The 16,762-nt window shown below is 59.1% G+C and overlaps 3 protein-coding genes across 3 annotated transcripts; 2 read left to right on the top strand and 1 right to left on the bottom strand.

Annotated features, from left to right (window-relative positions):
• Window positions 1-383: 383 nt before the first annotated feature.
• Window positions 384-3,140, top strand: LOC149865381 (acrosin-like). Its single transcript, XM_090041441.1, has 5 exons — window positions 384-924; window positions 1,066-1,263; window positions 1,380-1,645; window positions 1,746-1,891; window positions 2,464-3,140. Exons 1-5 carry the CDS (start codon window positions 800-802, stop codon window positions 2,851-2,853), a joined length of 1,125 nt encoding a protein of 374 aa, XP_089897567.1. The 5' UTR covers window positions 384-799; the 3' UTR covers window positions 2,854-3,140.
• A 148-nt stretch (window positions 3,141-3,288) lies between these two features.
• Window positions 3,289-11,327, bottom strand: RABL2B (RAB, member of RAS oncogene family like 2B). Its single transcript, XM_090041439.1, has 8 exons — window positions 10,929-11,327; window positions 10,817-10,846; window positions 10,226-10,305; window positions 6,258-6,337; window positions 5,163-5,274; window positions 4,294-4,391; window positions 3,955-4,038; window positions 3,289-3,690 (listed from the first exon to the last, which is right to left on the bottom strand). The coding sequence occupies exons 1-8, from the start codon at window positions 11,063-11,065 to the stop codon at window positions 3,610-3,612; spliced, it is 702 nt and encodes a 233-aa protein (XP_089897565.1). The 5' UTR covers window positions 11,066-11,327; the 3' UTR covers window positions 3,289-3,609.
• A 54-nt stretch (window positions 11,328-11,381) lies between these two features.
• On the top strand, window positions 11,382-13,792 carry NME6 (NME/NM23 nucleoside diphosphate kinase 6). The gene is made up of 5 exons (XM_090041440.1): window positions 11,382-11,537; window positions 11,705-11,807; window positions 12,160-12,199; window positions 12,600-12,760; window positions 13,035-13,792. Exons 1-5 carry the CDS (start codon window positions 11,457-11,459, stop codon window positions 13,199-13,201), a joined length of 552 nt encoding a protein of 183 aa, XP_089897566.1. The 5' UTR covers window positions 11,382-11,456; the 3' UTR covers window positions 13,202-13,792.
• Window positions 13,793-16,762: the final 2,970 nt, after the last annotated feature.

Here is a 16,762-nt window from a genome sequence, read left to right as displayed (position 1 = left end):
AGCTGGAACCAACTTCCAATAGAAGTGGTGCTGGCTCCTACCCTGGGGGGCTTTAAGAAGAGGCTTGATGCCTACCTGGCTGGAGTCATTTGAGTCCAGTTTTTCTCCTGCCCAGGCGGGGGGTAGGACTTGAAGATCTTGGACTCTTTAGCCTGGAAAAGCGCAGGCTCAGGGGTGATCTGGTGGCCACCTACAAGTTTATCAGGGGTGACCACCAGGATCTGGGGGAACATTTGATCACCAGAGCGCCCCAAGGGATGACGAGGTTGAACGGTCACAAACTCCTGCAAGACCGTTTCAGGCTGGACGTAAGGAAGAATTTCTTTACTGTCCGAGCCCCCAAGATCTGGAGCAGTCTGCCAGCGGAGGTGGTTCAAGCACCTACATTGAACACCTTCAAGAGTAAATTGGATGTTTATCTTGCTGGGATCCTGTGACCCCAGCTGACTTCCTGCCCTTTGGGCAGGGGGCTGGACTCGATGATCTCCCGAGGTCCCTTCCAGCCCTAATGTCTATGAAATCTATGAAATCTACAAGGTCCCTTCGACCCGACTTCCACGATATGATTCTCTGGCCCTGCAGCTCCCCGACAGCCCTGCGATCTCTATGCTATGTGAACCAGGCCTTTGCAATGCATTGTGGGAGAATCCCAGGCAGCGGCTGCATCCACTCCCCTCCCCGCTGCCTCCTCCCGGGCTCCTTAACCCTGGCGTGCAGGCTGACATGGTCAGGGGGTCTCCCCCACCCAGCAGCTCTGCATGATGTCATGCTGCTGTGGAGCTGATTGGCCGGAGCCAGGATGTGGTTTGTGATGTCACACCAGTCGACAGTTGGTGCTATGCGCCTGGGGAAGATGGGGCTGGTTGCCCTCCTGCTGCTGCTGGTGATGGCCGGCTTGGGGCTGGGGGACTATTACCCCTGCGGGTTTGTGACCCCAGGCTGGGGCTGGCACAGATGGAGCAGGGGGGCACAGGCCTGGGAGAGAGCTCGTGGGGGCTGGGCGCAGCTCAGCCCCGGGGTGGCAGGGGGCAAACCCCAGCCCTGACCCGCACCCACCCCTGGCAGGTTGAACTGTGGGCAGCGGCCCCTGTCATCGAGCTATGGCAACATGCGGGTTGTGGGCGGCCACGACTCCATGCCGGGGGCCTGGCCCTGGATTGTCAGCATCCAGGCTCTCTCCAAGACCGGCTACGTACACTTCTGCGGCGGGTCCCTCATCCACCCCAGCTGGGTGCTCACCGCCGCCCACTGCTTCAAGTCCAAGTGAGTTGGGGGGAGGGGAATGCTCACACTCATACACGGACTGGGAGGGCCCCATGGGGATGAGGAGCCTGGGCTCTGGCCCTGGTGCAGCCGGCTGTGCTGTGCTGTGCCGGCAGGTCGTTGTTCGGGCGGCGCGCGGTGATCGGCGCCACGCAGCTCTCCAGGCTGGGCCCCCAGGTCCAGGTGCGCAACTACCGGCAGGTGGTGCCGCACGAGAACTACCGGCGCAAGGGGCAGCTCAACGACATCGCCCTGCTGGAGCTGGACGAGCCCGTCCAGTGCAATGAGTACATCCAGCTGGCCTGCGTGCCTGACCGCACCGTGGACCTGACCAAGCTCACCAGCTGCTGGGTCAGTGGCTGGGGCTTCATGAAGGAGAAATGTGAGTGCCGTGAGGGCACAGGCGGGACGAGCTGCCCTGCCAGGGGCAGCGGGGAGCAGGCTCTAGCGCCCCAGGGGTAACGCCATCTGAGCTCCTGCAGCTGGGGTCACGGCCGACATCCTGCAGGAAGCCCAGGTCTACTACATCGACTATGCCACGTGCAACAGCAGCACCTGGTACAGGGGGAACATCCACAGCAACAACATATGCGCCGGCCACAAGAAGGGCGGCATCGACAGCTGCCAGGTGTGTGGAACCGGCCCCCCCGCACAGCCTCCCTGAGTTCGGGGTTGCCAGATGGAGCAGGTCTCACGCATGCTCTGTCCTCAGTTTCTCCTGACCTCAACCCCTTCCTGCCCCACTGGCTGGCAGTCCCAGCTGGACGTATTCCCCCTGTGCTGCGCTGCCAGGGCTGCTGCACAGGCATGGGCATGGGGGGGCCAGAGCAGGCTCCCTAGACACGTGCAAAGCACTTGTGGGGCATCCTCAGTGAGGAGAGTGGCCAGAGCCCTGTGGAGCAGGCTGCAGGGCTGCAATGTTGCTGCATAACGTGTGGATGCTCTGGACCAGTGAGGCTATGGTGGGAGCCCTGGCCCCAGCTGCCATAGGCACGTGAGTCCCAGGGGACTGTGCAGGAGGAAAGGGAGGGGGCCGCACAGTACCAAGCCGCCCACAGGCAGCGCATTCCTGAGCCAGGGAAGCCTGGCTGCAGCTCCCTGGGCGGGGGCATTGCTCTTCTGAGGCACCACCAGGGCCAGGACCTGTGCTCCCCACATTGTCTGGGGTCACCAGGCCTCACACCCCAACTTCTGCTGCAGGGCGACAGTGGCGGCCCCCTCCAGTGCCGGGAGGAAACGTCTGACCGCTTCTGGCTCATGGGAATCACCAGCTGGGGGATGGGCTGTGCCAGGGCCCAGCGGCCTGGGATCTACACCCTTGCGCGCAACTACTTTGACTGGATCGTGGCCAACATGAAGCCGGCACCGCGGACGGAGACAAGCCCAGCCCCAGTCCCAGTGTCAGTCCCAGTTCAAATGGCCATGCCCACCTCGCAGTCGCCCTCCATGCAAGAGCTGCCGCCAATGCCGCTGCCACCAATAAATCAGAAGCCAAAACCAGGCACCTGTCTGTCAGGCCGGAGCAGCAACGACGATTTCTTCAAACGACTGAACAGCTTCCTGAAGGCTGTGAAGGAAGACAAGCATTGAGAAGGAGGAAGAGCAGGGCACTGTGCTGGCCAGGGGCTGCTTCTAGGTGCTGACCGTTGCCCCAGGGGACTTTGGCACCCAGCCCTGCTCCACTTGGTGCCCCTGCTGCTAGCAGGGGAAGAGTAAAAGAGTATTTCTCATGGTTGGCTCTGCCTCTATCCTCCCACATCCTGCCCAGAACCACATGGGAGCCATGAGGCACTGAGTGAAAGCACACACAGCACCCACCAGGCTGGAGGGTAGGGGCGGCAGGAGGGGATGGAGATGGGGAAGGGGTGATGCAGCTTGCAGAGGGCTGGTGCACCTCCCACCAGGTCAGGGAGCAAGAGGGCAGAGCAGCTGGGCTGCAGCAGCAATGGGCAGGGCTGGCCCTCACACCTGGTCCACTACCAGCCAACTACTTCAGGGCCGGCGCAGGAAGGACAGGACGCGGCGCTCTGCACAAAGTCCTTTAGTGCCAGTTTTTCTATGGCCTGGGCTGGACCCTTTCCTGCAGCTCCCTGCTGCGTGTTCTCTGCACTGGGGCAGGCCGTAGTCACGTGTACATGCATCCCCTTCCATGTCCTGGATGCTCTGGGGTTGGGCCGGGTAGGGAAGTTCAGGCTGAGCCAGTCTCGCTGCCACAGACAGGAGCCCTGAGACGGCTGCGCCCAGAGTTACTAGGCCTGCAAAGTCAGTTCTCCCCAGGCAGACACCGATGGTCCTACCCATCCCCCCTGGGTGATGGGCAGCAGCCTGAGGCAGGTCTGGGCAGGCTCAGGTGGAGGGGGGCTTCTCCTCAGGGCAGCTTTCCTCCTTATCCGACAAGTCTTCCCCCTTCTGCTGCAGGTCAAAGTTCTGGAAGGGAACAGGATGGGGACGACAAGACTCATGTGTGACTAGCCACCCCTGCTCCGCATGGTACTCCCAGCTTGGCCCCTGCCCCTCCACCAGACACCAGATCCTCCTGCCCCTGCTAACCTCACCTGCCCCTCTGAGTGGGGCTGGGACAGCCCATGAGCTGACCCCTACCAGGGCACTACCTACTTCCCTGGAGGCAGCAGCCTGGGAGCACCAGCCCCTCCAGGGAGAACAGGGTGCAGCGAACAGAGCCTGTTTTACCTCCAGCTCCCGCATGACCTCATCCATGAAATCCCCTGAATTCTGCTTGTAGGCGACGGCCAGTTTGATGGCATTGCTGAAGAGCTGAGGGAAGAAGGGAGTGCTTGTTATTCGGGGGGGGGCAGGGGCCTCCGTGCTCCCCCAGCCCTGGGGAGCCAAGCACATCACCTCCCCTGGGCCCTGGGGAGCCCTACCATGAATCAGGCCCCAGCCACAGGCCCCAGCCTGCAGGAGCCAACCAGAGAAATGCTCCTTCTTTCTCACCTCTGCCCTGTGCCAACCCCCGCCCCCCCAGACCACACATTGCCCTTGGGGATGCCAGTCACACAACAGCTTTACCTTCACAACATTGGTGCCGTCCGCAGCAGAGACAAAGTAGAAAGGCAGGTTGAACTTCCGGGCAAAGTTGAAGCTTTTCTGAGTCATTTTCATATCCGCTGGGAGAGCAGAGAGAAGTGACGAGTGAGGCACAGATGCGGCGTCCCCTACAGCCCCGAGAGGGAGGCTGAGTGGCGAGGCGATAGCCTTGCAGAGTGAGGTTGGCTGGTGCTGGCTAACCTCAGCTGGCTGCAGGCAGGGGGCTGCTGGTCCACGGCTGAAGCGCAGACCTGACTGCTAGCGCGCCTGGTTGGGGGCAGTGGGCACCATGAGCGTGTGAGTACAGCATACACTGCGAGCAGGCCAGACCTGTGTTCTGAGCCTCTGTTACTCCGTGAACCCAAAATGTGAGAGCCCAGAGCAGGATCCAGCACTTCACTGGGTAAAACATGGCCTGAGGAGTCCATCCCCAAGAGCCCTTGATACAGATGACTCCCTCCTGTATCCAGGCCCAGGCCCAGCCCCAGCAGGCCAGAAGGGCCACGGCCTAGTCTGCACGGCAGTTTTCTTGGCACGGTTCTAGGTCCTTTGTGGCAACAGACCCTGGCTTTACACTGCCCTTTGTAGGAGGGGACAGCTTCTGCTACCACCCAGCAGCTGGCAGCAGGTGCCTGTGGACACTGCCATGTCCTGTTGGCTGCCGTGGTTTGTCTGGCAGCTGGTGCCCCCCCAGGGTGCACTTTGTGCTCCGATGGCCCACCCGCTATGCAGTGCTGCACGGTGCTGCCAGAAGGGCACGGAGGCACACGTGCCCTGGTAGCTGGGAGACAGTGGCTGCTGTTAGCAGAGACATGTGAGGCTGAAGGCCTCAGAGACGGCAAGACACTCACCATCAATTTTGTTGGCCACCACGATGCAGGGGATCTCTGGGCGGAACTCCCTCAGCTCCTTGTACCAGTTGCTCAGGTTCTTGTAGGTGACCTTCCTCTGCACATCAAACACCTGCCAGGACAGAGCACTGGTCGCTGGGCTTGGCAGCAGGTCAGTCCCTGGGCTCCCCCTGGACCAAGCTCAGGCTTGGGACTGCCCCCCACCCTGGCTAGCGGCCGGTGTCTTTAACCAGGCAGCGTTCTCAAGCTAGTGCCTGCAGGGGAGACGCTGGGCTGGGCAGAAGCCCCATGGAGCTGCCCCATCACCAGTGGCTCACAGCAGCTGACAGCAAAAGTGTGAATGACAAGCCCCAGAAAGTGGCAAAGTATCATCCTGCTGTGAAAAGCAAGCAGCCCTGGCCCCTGTGCTAGGCCAGCACCAGTCTCTGGGTCCCCTTTGAATACCTGTCTTTTGCAGTGCCAAGCAAGCTGTCCCCCTCAATGCCACAGCGGGGTTAGGAAAAGGCCTAGTGTGCAGGGATAGACCTGTCCAATTAACTAGCTCCATTAACAGTTTAGTAGGGGGAGGCGGCCTGGTAAGACATTAGTGAAGTGGTGTGAAGTTATGGATGACACTAAACTAGGAAGGACTGAAAACAGCATGGCCTGAGGACCAAACAGGTGAGAGCCAGGGCAGAAAATGTGTGTGGGCAAGGAAGACCGAGGGAAAAGCAATCTGAACGGGAGAGCAGAGGTGGGACATGGTGATGGCTGGAACAGGCCAAGGGAATGCAAGGCATCACATTCCAAAGCAAGACAGGGACGGGCTCTGACTGACTGCACCTGAAAGATACACAGGTCCCAGACAGATGGTGCCAACGGAGCAAAAACAGAAAAGAAACTGTTTGGAACTGGGGGGAGGAAAGTTAAAGAACTAAATGCGATTAATCTGCCTAAAACCAGCCAGCGAAGGGAGAGAGACAGATGGAGGGGGTTTGTAAGCAGGAAACGGAAATATCTGCAGCATGACAAGGGAAATGCACAAGCCAGCTGAATATCCAGAGAATGTGAGTACCGGCCATGGCCCTCTCACCAGGGCGAGAGGCATGTCCTTACCATGATACAAGCGTGGGCCTTGTGGTAGTAGGAGGCATGCATGCTCTGGAACCGCTCCTGCCCTGCTGTGTCCCAGAAGTCTGCAAGGCACAAGGACACAGTCAGCATGCCGTGCCATGACATGGACCAGCCACATCCTGCCCGTGCCCAGAGCCTGGCCCCTGGCCTAAGCAGCCGCACTCATTTCACCACCCTGCAGAGATGCCACCGACCCCGAAACCTTTCCAACCTTTGGTCCCAATTTCCTCAGGGTAGGTAGTAACCACTGTAGGAAAGACTCTGTGGGCTGGACAGAGGAGAGGCAGAATGAGCAGTGCAGCATGGGCGTACAGGGTGAGCAAGGTGAGAAGCGCTTAGACACATGGGGATGAGCAGGGGATGCAAAACTCATCCAAATGGAGCACTCACTTCCATCTCCTGTACCAGTGCATGCTGCAGCCAGGGCCCTGCCAGGGCAGGCACTGCCCTCAGCCCCGGCAGCCTCCCTGCCCCGAGAGGTCTGTGCCAACATCTCTACCTTGTTTCTTGCTTAATCTTTGACTTCAACTTCCAGGCCCTGGACCTAGTTACAGCTTCCCTGCTGGGCTAAGCCCCCTGCTACTACAGATTTGTTGCCCATGCAGACTTTCAAGCACCACAGCTGAACACAAGGACAGGGGTGTGCGCCCAGATCGGGGGCATGCTCTGAAGTGATTCGCAATCAAGGAGAACTACACTTCATTTCCAAAAGGGGTGTCAGACTGGCGAGGGGACCCAGCAACTTCAGCACCCTTGCCTACAGAGGAGAATCAGTGATGACACCCTCTCCCCACCATGGACATCTGTATGCCATGTTTTACCTACCAAAGCAATGGAGCAACCTCACAGGGTGCTGGCCTGGCCTGACTAAGGGCACCAAATCTGTCTCCTGTGGTGCCCCACATGGTTCCAGCATCCAGAGAGGCTAAATGTAAACTATGGAGAAGCAGACACGTCTGAGCAGGGTACACAAGCCTGAACAAGCCTGTGGTGCAAGGAACACATCGGAGGCCTTGGTGTAAGTGCCTCCATCTTGTATACATCCTCCACTGCATAGAAATTGGGACCAACTTGCACAGCCAGAGTCCACAGCTCTTGCCTGCTGTAACAGAAAAGTACTGGCTCAGGTGTTTAACTAGTCACACAACCCAAGCAACTGACACCCATGACAAGGAACAGCACTCTTAATAACAGTAAAAATCTAACGGCTCTCCCCATAGGCCATCCTAGTCAGGCAGTGAAGTATGTGTCAAAAATTCTTCACTGAGGAGGTGAGGCGGTCTTCATAATCAACTCTTTTCATTAACATATGTCCAATCATGTTTTAGATAGATGCATTCATTAACAATTGTGTGCATGCGTGTGCTTGTGCATGTATGTGCAAGGCTGTAAACCTGGGGCAAGTGGGGAATCCCAGACCTGAACAAGAGGAGCTCAGAGCTCCTGCAGCTTGGCCTACACCCATCCTCCTGAGTGCATCTCCGAACTTCCACTGCCCAATCTGGATGCTAGCTAGATTGCTGTTCCACTTTCCAACAAAAAGATTCTCTTGAGAAGAGACAGGAGCACTCTCTTTATTCCAGGGCCCAGATGACAAAGCAAACTCCCTGTGTCCCAGCCGGGGATAAAGGGCTTTCCTTATGGGGGATGCTAAGGTTAGCAAATGTTTCAAGGGAAGTGTTGGCCTCTTCACCCTGTGAAATCTTCAAAGCCCACTGAGAGACCAGACTTGGTCCTGAGCTGAGACCAAAGCTGAGACCGAAGGAGCCTCGTTGCTGCCGTGCCGGCTCAGACAAACAGCTGTTGCCTAACCTGGTCCTGGCCCACAGTGGGCCAGCAGACCTGGCAGGACCAGCTCCTGTCTGCACAGAGGGAGATCTCAGAAACATGCTGCACTGGATCGAAGCAATTCCAGTGAAGGGGCATCCACCACAGCCCAGGGCAGCTGATCCGGGGCTCCATCACCCCCATGGCTCAGCATTTGGGAGCTATTTGTCATCTAAATTTGCATGGAGTCATCTTCACAAACCACAGAGTTGGAAAGGATCTCACGGGTTGTTGGGTCCAACCCCCAGCAGGAATTCCAGGCACGGGCCCATGTTGTAATCATCTGCCACCCTGGAGAGACCCCAATTATTAAACTTCTGTTCCCAGGTGAACATGTATCTGCTGTGACCCCTGCCCTTACCTTCTAACAGACTGACCTCCCCAAACCTCTCAAAATTAGGCATCACTCCCAATCCTACCTTTATTCCTGTGGCTCTTCTCTGAACCTAAACTGCTCAACAAACCTCTTGAATTGTGGAAGTACCCCAAAAACCCAGTAGCACCCATTCCACTGCAAGGAGCTGAGGTCATTATCCACCCTTTGTTTCTATCCACCCGGCCCCCACTTCTGTATTCAAAGACCACATTAGGTCTCTGACTGCAGCCCCGCAGAGGCTCATGTTCAGCTGACTCTCACGACCCATCTTTTTCAGTCACCGCCCTCGTGATGACTTTGCACCCAGCTGTTTCACGGCGCTTCCTTGTGCCCAGCTCACCAGGTGCTCCAGTCCACTCAGTATCAGTGACCTCTCCCTTCACTTGTCACCACCACTCTGTCATTGGACTATATTTTTTTATTCCACATGACTGACAAACACAGGGCAAATTCAGCAGCTCCCCCCACAACTAGAAACATGCCGACTTCCTGCATTTCTCGCTGCTGACAGAGTATGCAGATGGCCCAAAGCTGGGGGGTAGTAAGTCTTTGGCCAATCTGTGCATGCTGCAAGGGTGCAGGGCTCCACCACCCACCCACCCCGCTCCAGGGATGGGGCTCATGGGCTTTTTGACCATCTTGTAAGAATTTCTTAGCACCCCCAAACCTCAGCCCAGATCTCCCTCTGGCTCCTTGGCAATGATCTCCCCAGCCATACTGACTGCAAGCTGGTCCCTGCCTACCCAGGACAGCCTTGTGCTGCCTCTTCAGCAAACCCCACGAGGGGCAGGTGGCACCAGGACTATCAAGGGAGTCAGTTCTCAAACGGGACACAGATGTGGGGACCTTGGAAGGTGAGGGGAAATTAAGCCTCCTTGAGACCTCCTCCTGCACAACTCTGAGCCCATGCTTTCCTCCCCTTCCTACTCCTCATCAGGGCCTGGTGCACGAGGAGTGCACAGCCCATCCCCCTGCAGCACAGGAGCAAAGCTGCCCATTCGTGGGATGAGATTTCCACACTGGACAGGTACTCCAAATCTCCTTGTGGAGACGAACGCAGCCCGAGAGCTGCTCCGAGATGAGAATGGCTGCCCTCGTTCCTGGCTCACACAAGAGGAAGGGGCTCAAGACCAACCAAAAGGCAAAACCCTCCCAGACCCTGATTCACACCCAGGGCCCCAAAGAACTTGGGGTCATTGCCATCGTATTCCCTCCCTACCTTCTTTGGGCGAGACGTGCTCCCCTCCAGGCCACTGAGCTATGAGGGGCCTCTTCCCAGCCAGGCCTGAGCAGACCAGCTACTTTTACCGTTCCCCTTCATGAGCCGCTCCCTTCCCTCAGCCCCAAACCCCTTTCCCCATATTCCCCTGCACTCCTTCATCCCAGTCCGTCTTGGCCCTGGGATGCGGGCTGATCCCACAGATCCCCATTCACAAAACTCGCCTCAAGCCCCCCCTTGACGCATCCCTTCTGCGTTGCCCCAAGACGGGGACTCCCCAGCTACCGTGCCGCGCCCTCGTCCCAGCTCCTGCCCATTGGACCTCACGCTCGCCCCTCGACGGAGCAATCCCCGGCACTCGGCAGCCCAGGAATCAACGATACCAGTGCGCAGCATCAGGAGTGAGCCCCAGGGCTTCTGCCTGCAGCCAAGAAGACCGGGAGCACCCGAATCCAGGGATCCTGTCGTGAGACCGGGGCAGGGGCTCCAGGAGGTGCTGGCCCGTCTGCGACGCAGCATGGCACTTACCTACAAGGATGCGCTTTCCATCCACACTGGCGGTGTGTTTGTAGAGGGTCAGGGCGAACGTCGAGAGCTGCTGAGGGCGGCTGCGCATGGGTTAAGGAGGTGACAAATGAGCCTGTATCCCCTGCTCCGTATGCAGACACCAGCGCCTCCAAGCGCCTGTCCCAAGTGATGGGGCAGTAGCCAGCATGCGAGGGGCAGCATGTGTGGCAGCTGAGCCGAGCTCTTGCTCTGCGGGACCTGGCATTTCCACTGTGGACTGTGGCTGTGCTCCTGCTCCCCGGGGGGACTGGGACCACGGCAAACCCCTGAGACACGACGGCGCCCGGGTGCAAGCTGCCGGCACAGCGAAGTGGTGGGGCAGGAACAGGAGCTCACTGGCACTTAGGGAAAGCCCAGAAACAGCTCTCGAGCGCAGTGGTTGGCAACCTGCGGGGTCGGGGAGCTCCAGCGACGTTCGACGGCGCGGCCGTGACCCACTGGCAGGGTCTGAGCGCGGCCCCTCGCAGCCCAACCCAGAGCTGGAAGCAGTGCTGCCGGCTCCTTGCACGGACCGGGGAGGACAGGGCGAGGCGCGGCCCGCTCAAAGGATACTACCCGTCCAGGAGGAACCGCTCCATCAGCCTGCGGACGAGACACAGCGCGCCCTGTCAGCGCGAGGCTCCCGCGCCCCCGCCCCTTGCTACCCCGCACGCCGGGCGCTCACTTGGACTTGCCCACGGCGCTGTCGCCCAGGCAGATGATCTTCACGTTCTCCTCCGCGTCGTACTTGTCCTGCCCCGGCTCCAGACCCAGACCCAGGCCCAGACCCAGCTCCGCGCGCGCCTCCCCACCCGCCGCCATCGCCCCCGGCCCCGCTCGCTGCGGGCAGCGCGACGTCACGGGGCGCCGGGGGCCGCGCCCGGGCACCTCCGCTCCTGCCGCCGCCGCCCCCGGCACCGGCAGCGCCCCGCCTCGCCCCGCCCGCGTCCCGCTGCTAGGCGACGCCCCGGCCCGGGCTGCCCCCCGCGCCCGAAGGCCCCAGGCGGCGCCGCGCGCAGCACACGGCACACCCCGGCGGGACGGTCCAGGCGGGCCCCACGCGCCCGCACCCTCGCAACGGCGCGGGCCCCAGCCCCGGCACGGCGCGGCACGGGCACGGGCCGGGCAGCCGCGGTTGCCATAGAGACGGGCAAGGCCCCTTCCCCGCGCCGGAAGTCCAGCCCCGCCCGCCGGAAGCGGCCCCGGGAGCGCCATGGGGGGGGCGGCGCGGCCGCTGGCGCTGACGCTGGCGCTGCTGAAGCCCGACGCGCTCGCGCACCCGCTCGTCGCCCAGGTGACGCCCCCGCCCCCGCCCCCACCCCCACCACAGCGCCCCTGGCGGGAGGGCGGCGTCCGCCCCTGCCACGGCCGACCCCGACAGCCCACAGCTCCCCCCGCGGCCCGACGCCGGCCCCGGCCCCGGCGGAGCGACCCCAACAGCTCGCGCGTGTCTGCCCGCAGGCCGTGCACGAGACGATCCTGCAGCACCGCTTCCTCATCGTGCGCAGCAAGGAGCTGCGGTGGCGGCGCGCGGACAGCCAGCGCTTCTACCAGCAGCACGCGGGTGCGGTTCGTGTGCGGGGCCCGCTCCCGCCGCGGCTGGGGGCCACGAGCCCCCGCTTTAAGGGTCGACCCCCTTTGGGCAGCTCGAAGCCGATGCCGGGTGGGCAGCGAGGCGGGGACGGCCAGGCTGGCCGCGGACATGCGGCGCTCCCTGCCGCAGGGCGCCGTGGGCCAGGAGCTGGGAGGGGGCATGGCGCAGGCTGGCGCTCAGCCCCAGGCTTCCTGCAGGCCGGGGTGAGGCGCGGTCTGGCTGGCCTCGGCTCCCTGCGGGCAGCAGCGATGGGCGGGGGGAGCCCGGTCGCACTGTGGGTGCGCTGTCCCCGGGGTGAACCTCTGTCTGCCTCTCTCTGCAGGGCGGTTCTTCTACCAGAGGCTGGTGGAGTTCATGGCCAGGTACTTCCTTCCCCTTCGCACATCCCCGCTCAGCACTGGGCCCAGCTGGGCTTTGCGCCCCTTGCTCAGGCTGCATCAGAGGCGAGGGGCTGTGGCCCCTGGCATCACACACCTGCTGCTGTCCCCGCCATGCCCTGCCTGCTGCAGGCTCCCTCGTGCTGCCCCAGTGGGCTGGGCCCGTGGGAGAGTTCAGGCTGCAGGGGTAGGGGACCCATCTTGAATGGCCCAGGGACCCCCAGAGGCCTGGCTGCCTCGCCTCTGCCGGCCAGCTTGGCACCCCTCCGTAAACTGCACAGTGCCCCTGACCCTCTGCCACTCCAGCTGCGCTGGGCCCGTGAGAGCAAGAAGCCTGAGGCCCCCGTCCAGCAGTAATCTTGTCTCTTTCTATCCACGTGCTCAGCGGTCCTATGCGGGCCTATATCCTGGCCCATGAGGATGCCATCCTGCTCTGGAGGTCTCTGATGGGACCCACCAGAGTGTACCGAGCCCGCAACACGGCTCCAGACTCCATCCGGGGAGCCTATGGCCTCACGGACACGCGGAACACCACGCACGGCTCAGGTGAGCGCACGCCTCCTGGACGACCTGGCCGGGTGGAGAGCGCAGGGGTTTTCTCTCTGCGTGTGTTGGTGGTGTCTGGTGATGCCCAGAGCTCATGCCTTCCTGGTCCCACAGGCCTTTCTAGCCACCTTGGCTCAAGTCCTGGGGCTTCGGGACATGTGGCTGGGGGCCTGGGCGCCACCCATATCTTCTGCCCATCCCCATGGGATGCAGCGTGCAGTGAAAGCATGACACGATGGTGGCACCTCACTCCTTCTCCCCTCTTCTATTGCAGACTCGGCAGCATCGGCCAGCAAGGAAATCGCCTTCTTCTTCCCTGAGTTTGACGAGAGGCGCTGGTACCAGGAAGATGAGCCACGTCTGCGCTGCGGCCAGGCACGCTACAGCGCAGAGGAGTGCATTCACCAGGTGCCCAAGAAGGAAGAGACAGAGTTGGCCTAGGGCTGGAGCGGAGCCTCGCCAGGGACTGACCCCTTGGGCACTGTCTGTGTTGGCACTGGCCTGGGTGTCTGCCCACACAGAAGAGACATGGAGCAGCACCGTGTCTAGGGCAGGCCTAGTTCATGTGGCATGCTTTGGACGCTCTTGTTCGGGTCTGGATGCAGGTGCAGCCCCTGGATGCCGCTGGTGCTTCAGGAAGACCAGAGCTGTTCCCAGCAGGACGGGGCATGCTCCCCTGTGAGCTGCCTGGGAAGGGGCAGGTGAGGACCAGCTCCAGGCATGGCAGGTGGAGGTTGTTTGGCAGTTCTGATGTTTAGTCACCTTTGCTGCTAGGAAGCTACATCTGTTGTCCACCTTCAGCTCCCAGCTCCAGACTTGTCTGGCCACGGCACTGCCCTGAGCGCTTGCCAGAGGCTGTGAACTGTGGAGGCCCCAAAGTCCTCCCTCAGCTGCTGCTTCCCACTGCCACCTGCCCCTCTCAGTGCAGCTGGGTTCTTTGTTTCCAGGTGCTTTGCTTTGCATTTGGCTGTATTGAGCTGTGTTTTGTTGGACTGCTGATGAATCAGACTATTCCAATCCCTCTAGCAATAAGCCATCCTCCTTATTTACTGCTGTGCCAAAGTATGTGTCCTCCACAACCCTTTTCAGCAGAGATTTTGCTCTGTGCTGCCATCCAGGCTGTGAATGAGAACAGTGGGTGTTGCTGAGCAAAGAACCGAAGGCAGGGCCCTGCTGGCTGATGTGTCCCCTTCACAGCTGCAGCTTGGGATCCTGCTGAGCCCGTGTCTCATCCCTGAGTTCCTGCCATCCCCCGTGTTCAAAGTGTCCTGAGCTGCTAAGTGGGAGGCCTATGGAGAGGGCTGAAAGTCTCGTTTCATGCAGATGCCTCAATCAGCCAGACCTGTGATCTTGTCAAAAAGGCACAGCAACTGCATCTACTCACACAGTTAATGTGCATGAACAAGTTCCAGAGTTTTTTGTTCCTGGGCACGCCTTATTAATGTGCAACTGGGAGCAAAAATCTCTGGTGCATGTTGCTCCAGAGTTTATTCCTGTGCAGCACATGGAGTCCAGGCGGAGCACTGTTGACTGGCAGAGGACTCACTGGGTCACCCTGCCAGCCCAGGGCTGCTCCAACCGGGCTGTATGTGCTGTGCAGGGGCTGGCTGGGGCACGAGGGTGCTTCAGCGTGGGGGCTGCCTGCCAGCTAGCCCTGCAGTGAAGCACCCACATGCCCCAGCCAGCCCTGCCACTGTCTACACGTGTGCTGTGGTGCACCAAGCAATGCCACTGCAGGGTAGTACTTATGTTTAGCCAGACTACCCCATGGTGGCCTTTATTAAACTACTGTGACCTAATGGGGTTGTACTTGTAGATGGTGACATTTTACTGTGGAGCAAATGTCTCATGCAGATGCACCCAGCTTTGAGGAGACCTGCCTTCCACAAGGTCATGCTGCCTAGGTGCTGATTCATGCTGCTTGATGAGTAGGAGCTTGTGGCAGGTCACTGGGGAGGACTTGGGAGGGTGGAGACCTCTATCAGTCCACCTCCAGTTTTTGCTAAATGAATCCCAGTCCAGTCCTGGCTGCTGGCACGGTAATGCCAGGCTCAGCCAGCTGCAGCTCTGGGGTCTGGTACGCAAGGGAACAGCAACAGGAGCAGCTTCTTGTCCTTCTGTTTTTCCCACCTCTGAATTATCCCTCAGCAATCACGTGTCCATGGTGCAGGAGACAGCTCACCAACAGAGCATTAAGCTGCACTTCATATCTGCTCTGATAATAGACTACAACTCGTGAACAGATTTCCTATGCTAACAGCATTGACACTGAGGTTGGGGGTCTGACTGGCTGATCCAACGGAAGGAGCTATGGAAACGCGGTGGGGCAGCAGACCTTGCAGGTAGTTGGACAGTCTGGTGTGGATCTCAGGTCAGCCAGCTGGGCCAGGCCTCCAGGAGTGGAGCTGCTTGCTTCCACTGAATTAACTGCTGAATTTTTTTCCAGGATGAGCCAGGCTGGCAGGTCTGTTGTTCCCCAGCTCACCCAGTTCCCTCTCCTGAGTACTGGACTCCACGTCTGTCCCAGTTCAGCTAGGATTTCCCCAGGTTTCCAAACTTGGTTTCCAGTAGTGGTGCCGACTGCTCCTGAGCTCATTCTTCCAAGGTGCTGAGGTGTGAAGTGCTAGCTGAGAGTTATGTGGGCATGGTGAGGACCAGAGAGTGTGTCTAGACGTCCTCTGGTTACAGCAGCTGAGGTTTCTGTTCCATTCACTACCTCCCCTGGGTTAGAGCCATCCCCTGCTCTATTGCATCTACAACAAGGAAACATCTCAGCTATTTCGGTATTTGTATATAGCTGTCTGTGACTCTGCCAGCTGTATCTACATATGGACCCTCTCACTTAGTGTAAGACTTGCCTCAAGTTGATTTTAAAATGTCCTTTTTAGCCATTCACAGGACTTTTAGATTATTTTATCAGGCACCTAGATTTTTTTTACTTAGAATCATAAAAAAGGGGGTGTGAAGGGACCTCAGGAGGTCACATCTAGTCCAACCTCCTGCATCATCTCAGCCAAGACTTTGTAAAGCAAGGCCTTAAAAACCTTCAAAGATAAGAGACTCCATACCTCTGGGTATCCAGTTCCAGGGCTTCATGACCCACTTAGAGGTTTTTCCTAATTTGTAGATAGATTGTAAGGCCAGAAGGCACCTTAGAAGATCTTCAGGTCCAGCCCCCTGCATCAGGCAGGAAAGATAGCAAAAGTTAGCAAAGTGACAGGTTTCCTCTTGAAGAGATCCAGGGTAGGTGATTGCACCAAACTCTGGGGGGGAGCTTATTCCACAATCTGGACACACTGACTAGGGAAGTTTTTCCCCTAAAGAATCAAGGTGCACCACTATCCACTGGTCTCCAAAGGGCTCGTCTGGGATTTGAGCCCAGGACATCTCACACCCAAAGCAAGAATCATACCCTGAGACCAACGAGCCACATGAAGCTAATGGCTAACCTCAACTTCCCTTGCTGTAACTTGAGCCCATTGCTCTCTCTCTTGTCATCTGCCCCCACAGAGAACAGTCCAGCTCCATCCTCTTTGCAGCCCCCCTGCAGGGAGGTGAAGGCTGTTCAATCCCCCTCGGTCTTCTCTTCTCCAGACTTAATCAGCCCAGTTCCCTCAGCCGCTCCTCACCAGTCATGTCCCCCAGCCCCCAACCATTTTCATTGCTCTCTGCTGGATTCTCTCCAACTTGTCCACATCCTTTCTGTATGGGGGGTGTGAGGGGTGGCAAAACTTGGCCTTGGTGGATCCCTGCTGACTGTCCCTAATAAATTTTCCTTCCTCCAAATGCTTAGAAATAGATTTCTTGAAGACCTACTCCATGACCTTTCCAGGGACTGAGGTGAGGCTGATCGACCTGTAGATCCCTGGATCCTCCTTCTTCCCTTTCTTAAAGATGGGCACTAGATTTGCCTTTTTCTAATCATCTGGGACCTCTCCCTACCACCATGAGTTTCCAAAGATGATGGCCAGTGGCTCTGCAATCACATCAGCCAATTCCCTC

The sequence above is a fragment of the Crocodylus siamensis genome, chromosome 4 (assembly GCF_052110815.1).
Source record: "Crocodylus siamensis isolate JL-2025a chromosome 4, ASM5211081v1, whole genome shotgun sequence".
In the NCBI taxonomy this organism is placed as follows: Eukaryota; Metazoa; Chordata; order Crocodylia; family Crocodylidae; genus Crocodylus; species Crocodylus siamensis.
Note: the sequence above shows the minus strand (reverse complement) of the source record. Positions and strands in the feature narration are given on the sequence as shown.

Excerpts from the sequence above, each read along its gene's own strand:
- NME6 (XM_090041440.1), top strand. The coding sequence starts at position 11,457 with ATGGGGGGGGCGGCGCGGCCGCTGGCGCTGACGCTGGCGCTGCTGAAG. Across the intron at positions 11,538-11,704 it reads CGCACCCGCTCGTCGCCCAG|GCCGTGCACGAGACGATCCT; the intron begins GTGACGCCCCCG and ends GTCTGCCCGCAG. Across the intron at positions 12,761-13,034 it reads GAACACCACGCACGGCTCAG|ACTCGGCAGCATCGGCCAGC; the intron begins GTGAGCGCACGC and ends CTTCTATTGCAG.
- RABL2B (XM_090041439.1), bottom strand. The coding sequence starts at position 11,065 with ATGGCGGCGGGTGGGGAGGCGCGCGCGGAGCTGGGTCTGGGCCTGGGT. Across the intron at positions 4,392-5,162 it reads GGTGGCCAACAAAATTGATG|CGGATATGAAAATGACTCAG; the intron begins GTGAGTGTCTTG and ends CTGCTCTCCCAG. Across the intron at positions 3,691-3,954 it reads AGGTCATGCGGGAGCTGGAG|AACTTTGACCTGCAGCAGAA; the intron begins GTAAAACAGGCT and ends GTTCCCTTCCAG.
- LOC149865381 (XM_090041441.1), top strand. The coding sequence starts at position 800 with ATGTGGTTTGTGATGTCACACCAGTCGACAGTTGGTGCTATGCGCCTG. Across the intron at positions 925-1,065 it reads GGGGACTATTACCCCTGCGG|GTTGAACTGTGGGCAGCGGC; the intron begins GTTTGTGACCCC and ends CACCCCTGGCAG. Across the intron at positions 1,264-1,379 it reads GCCCACTGCTTCAAGTCCAA|GTCGTTGTTCGGGCGGCGCG; the intron begins GTGAGTTGGGGG and ends CTGTGCCGGCAG.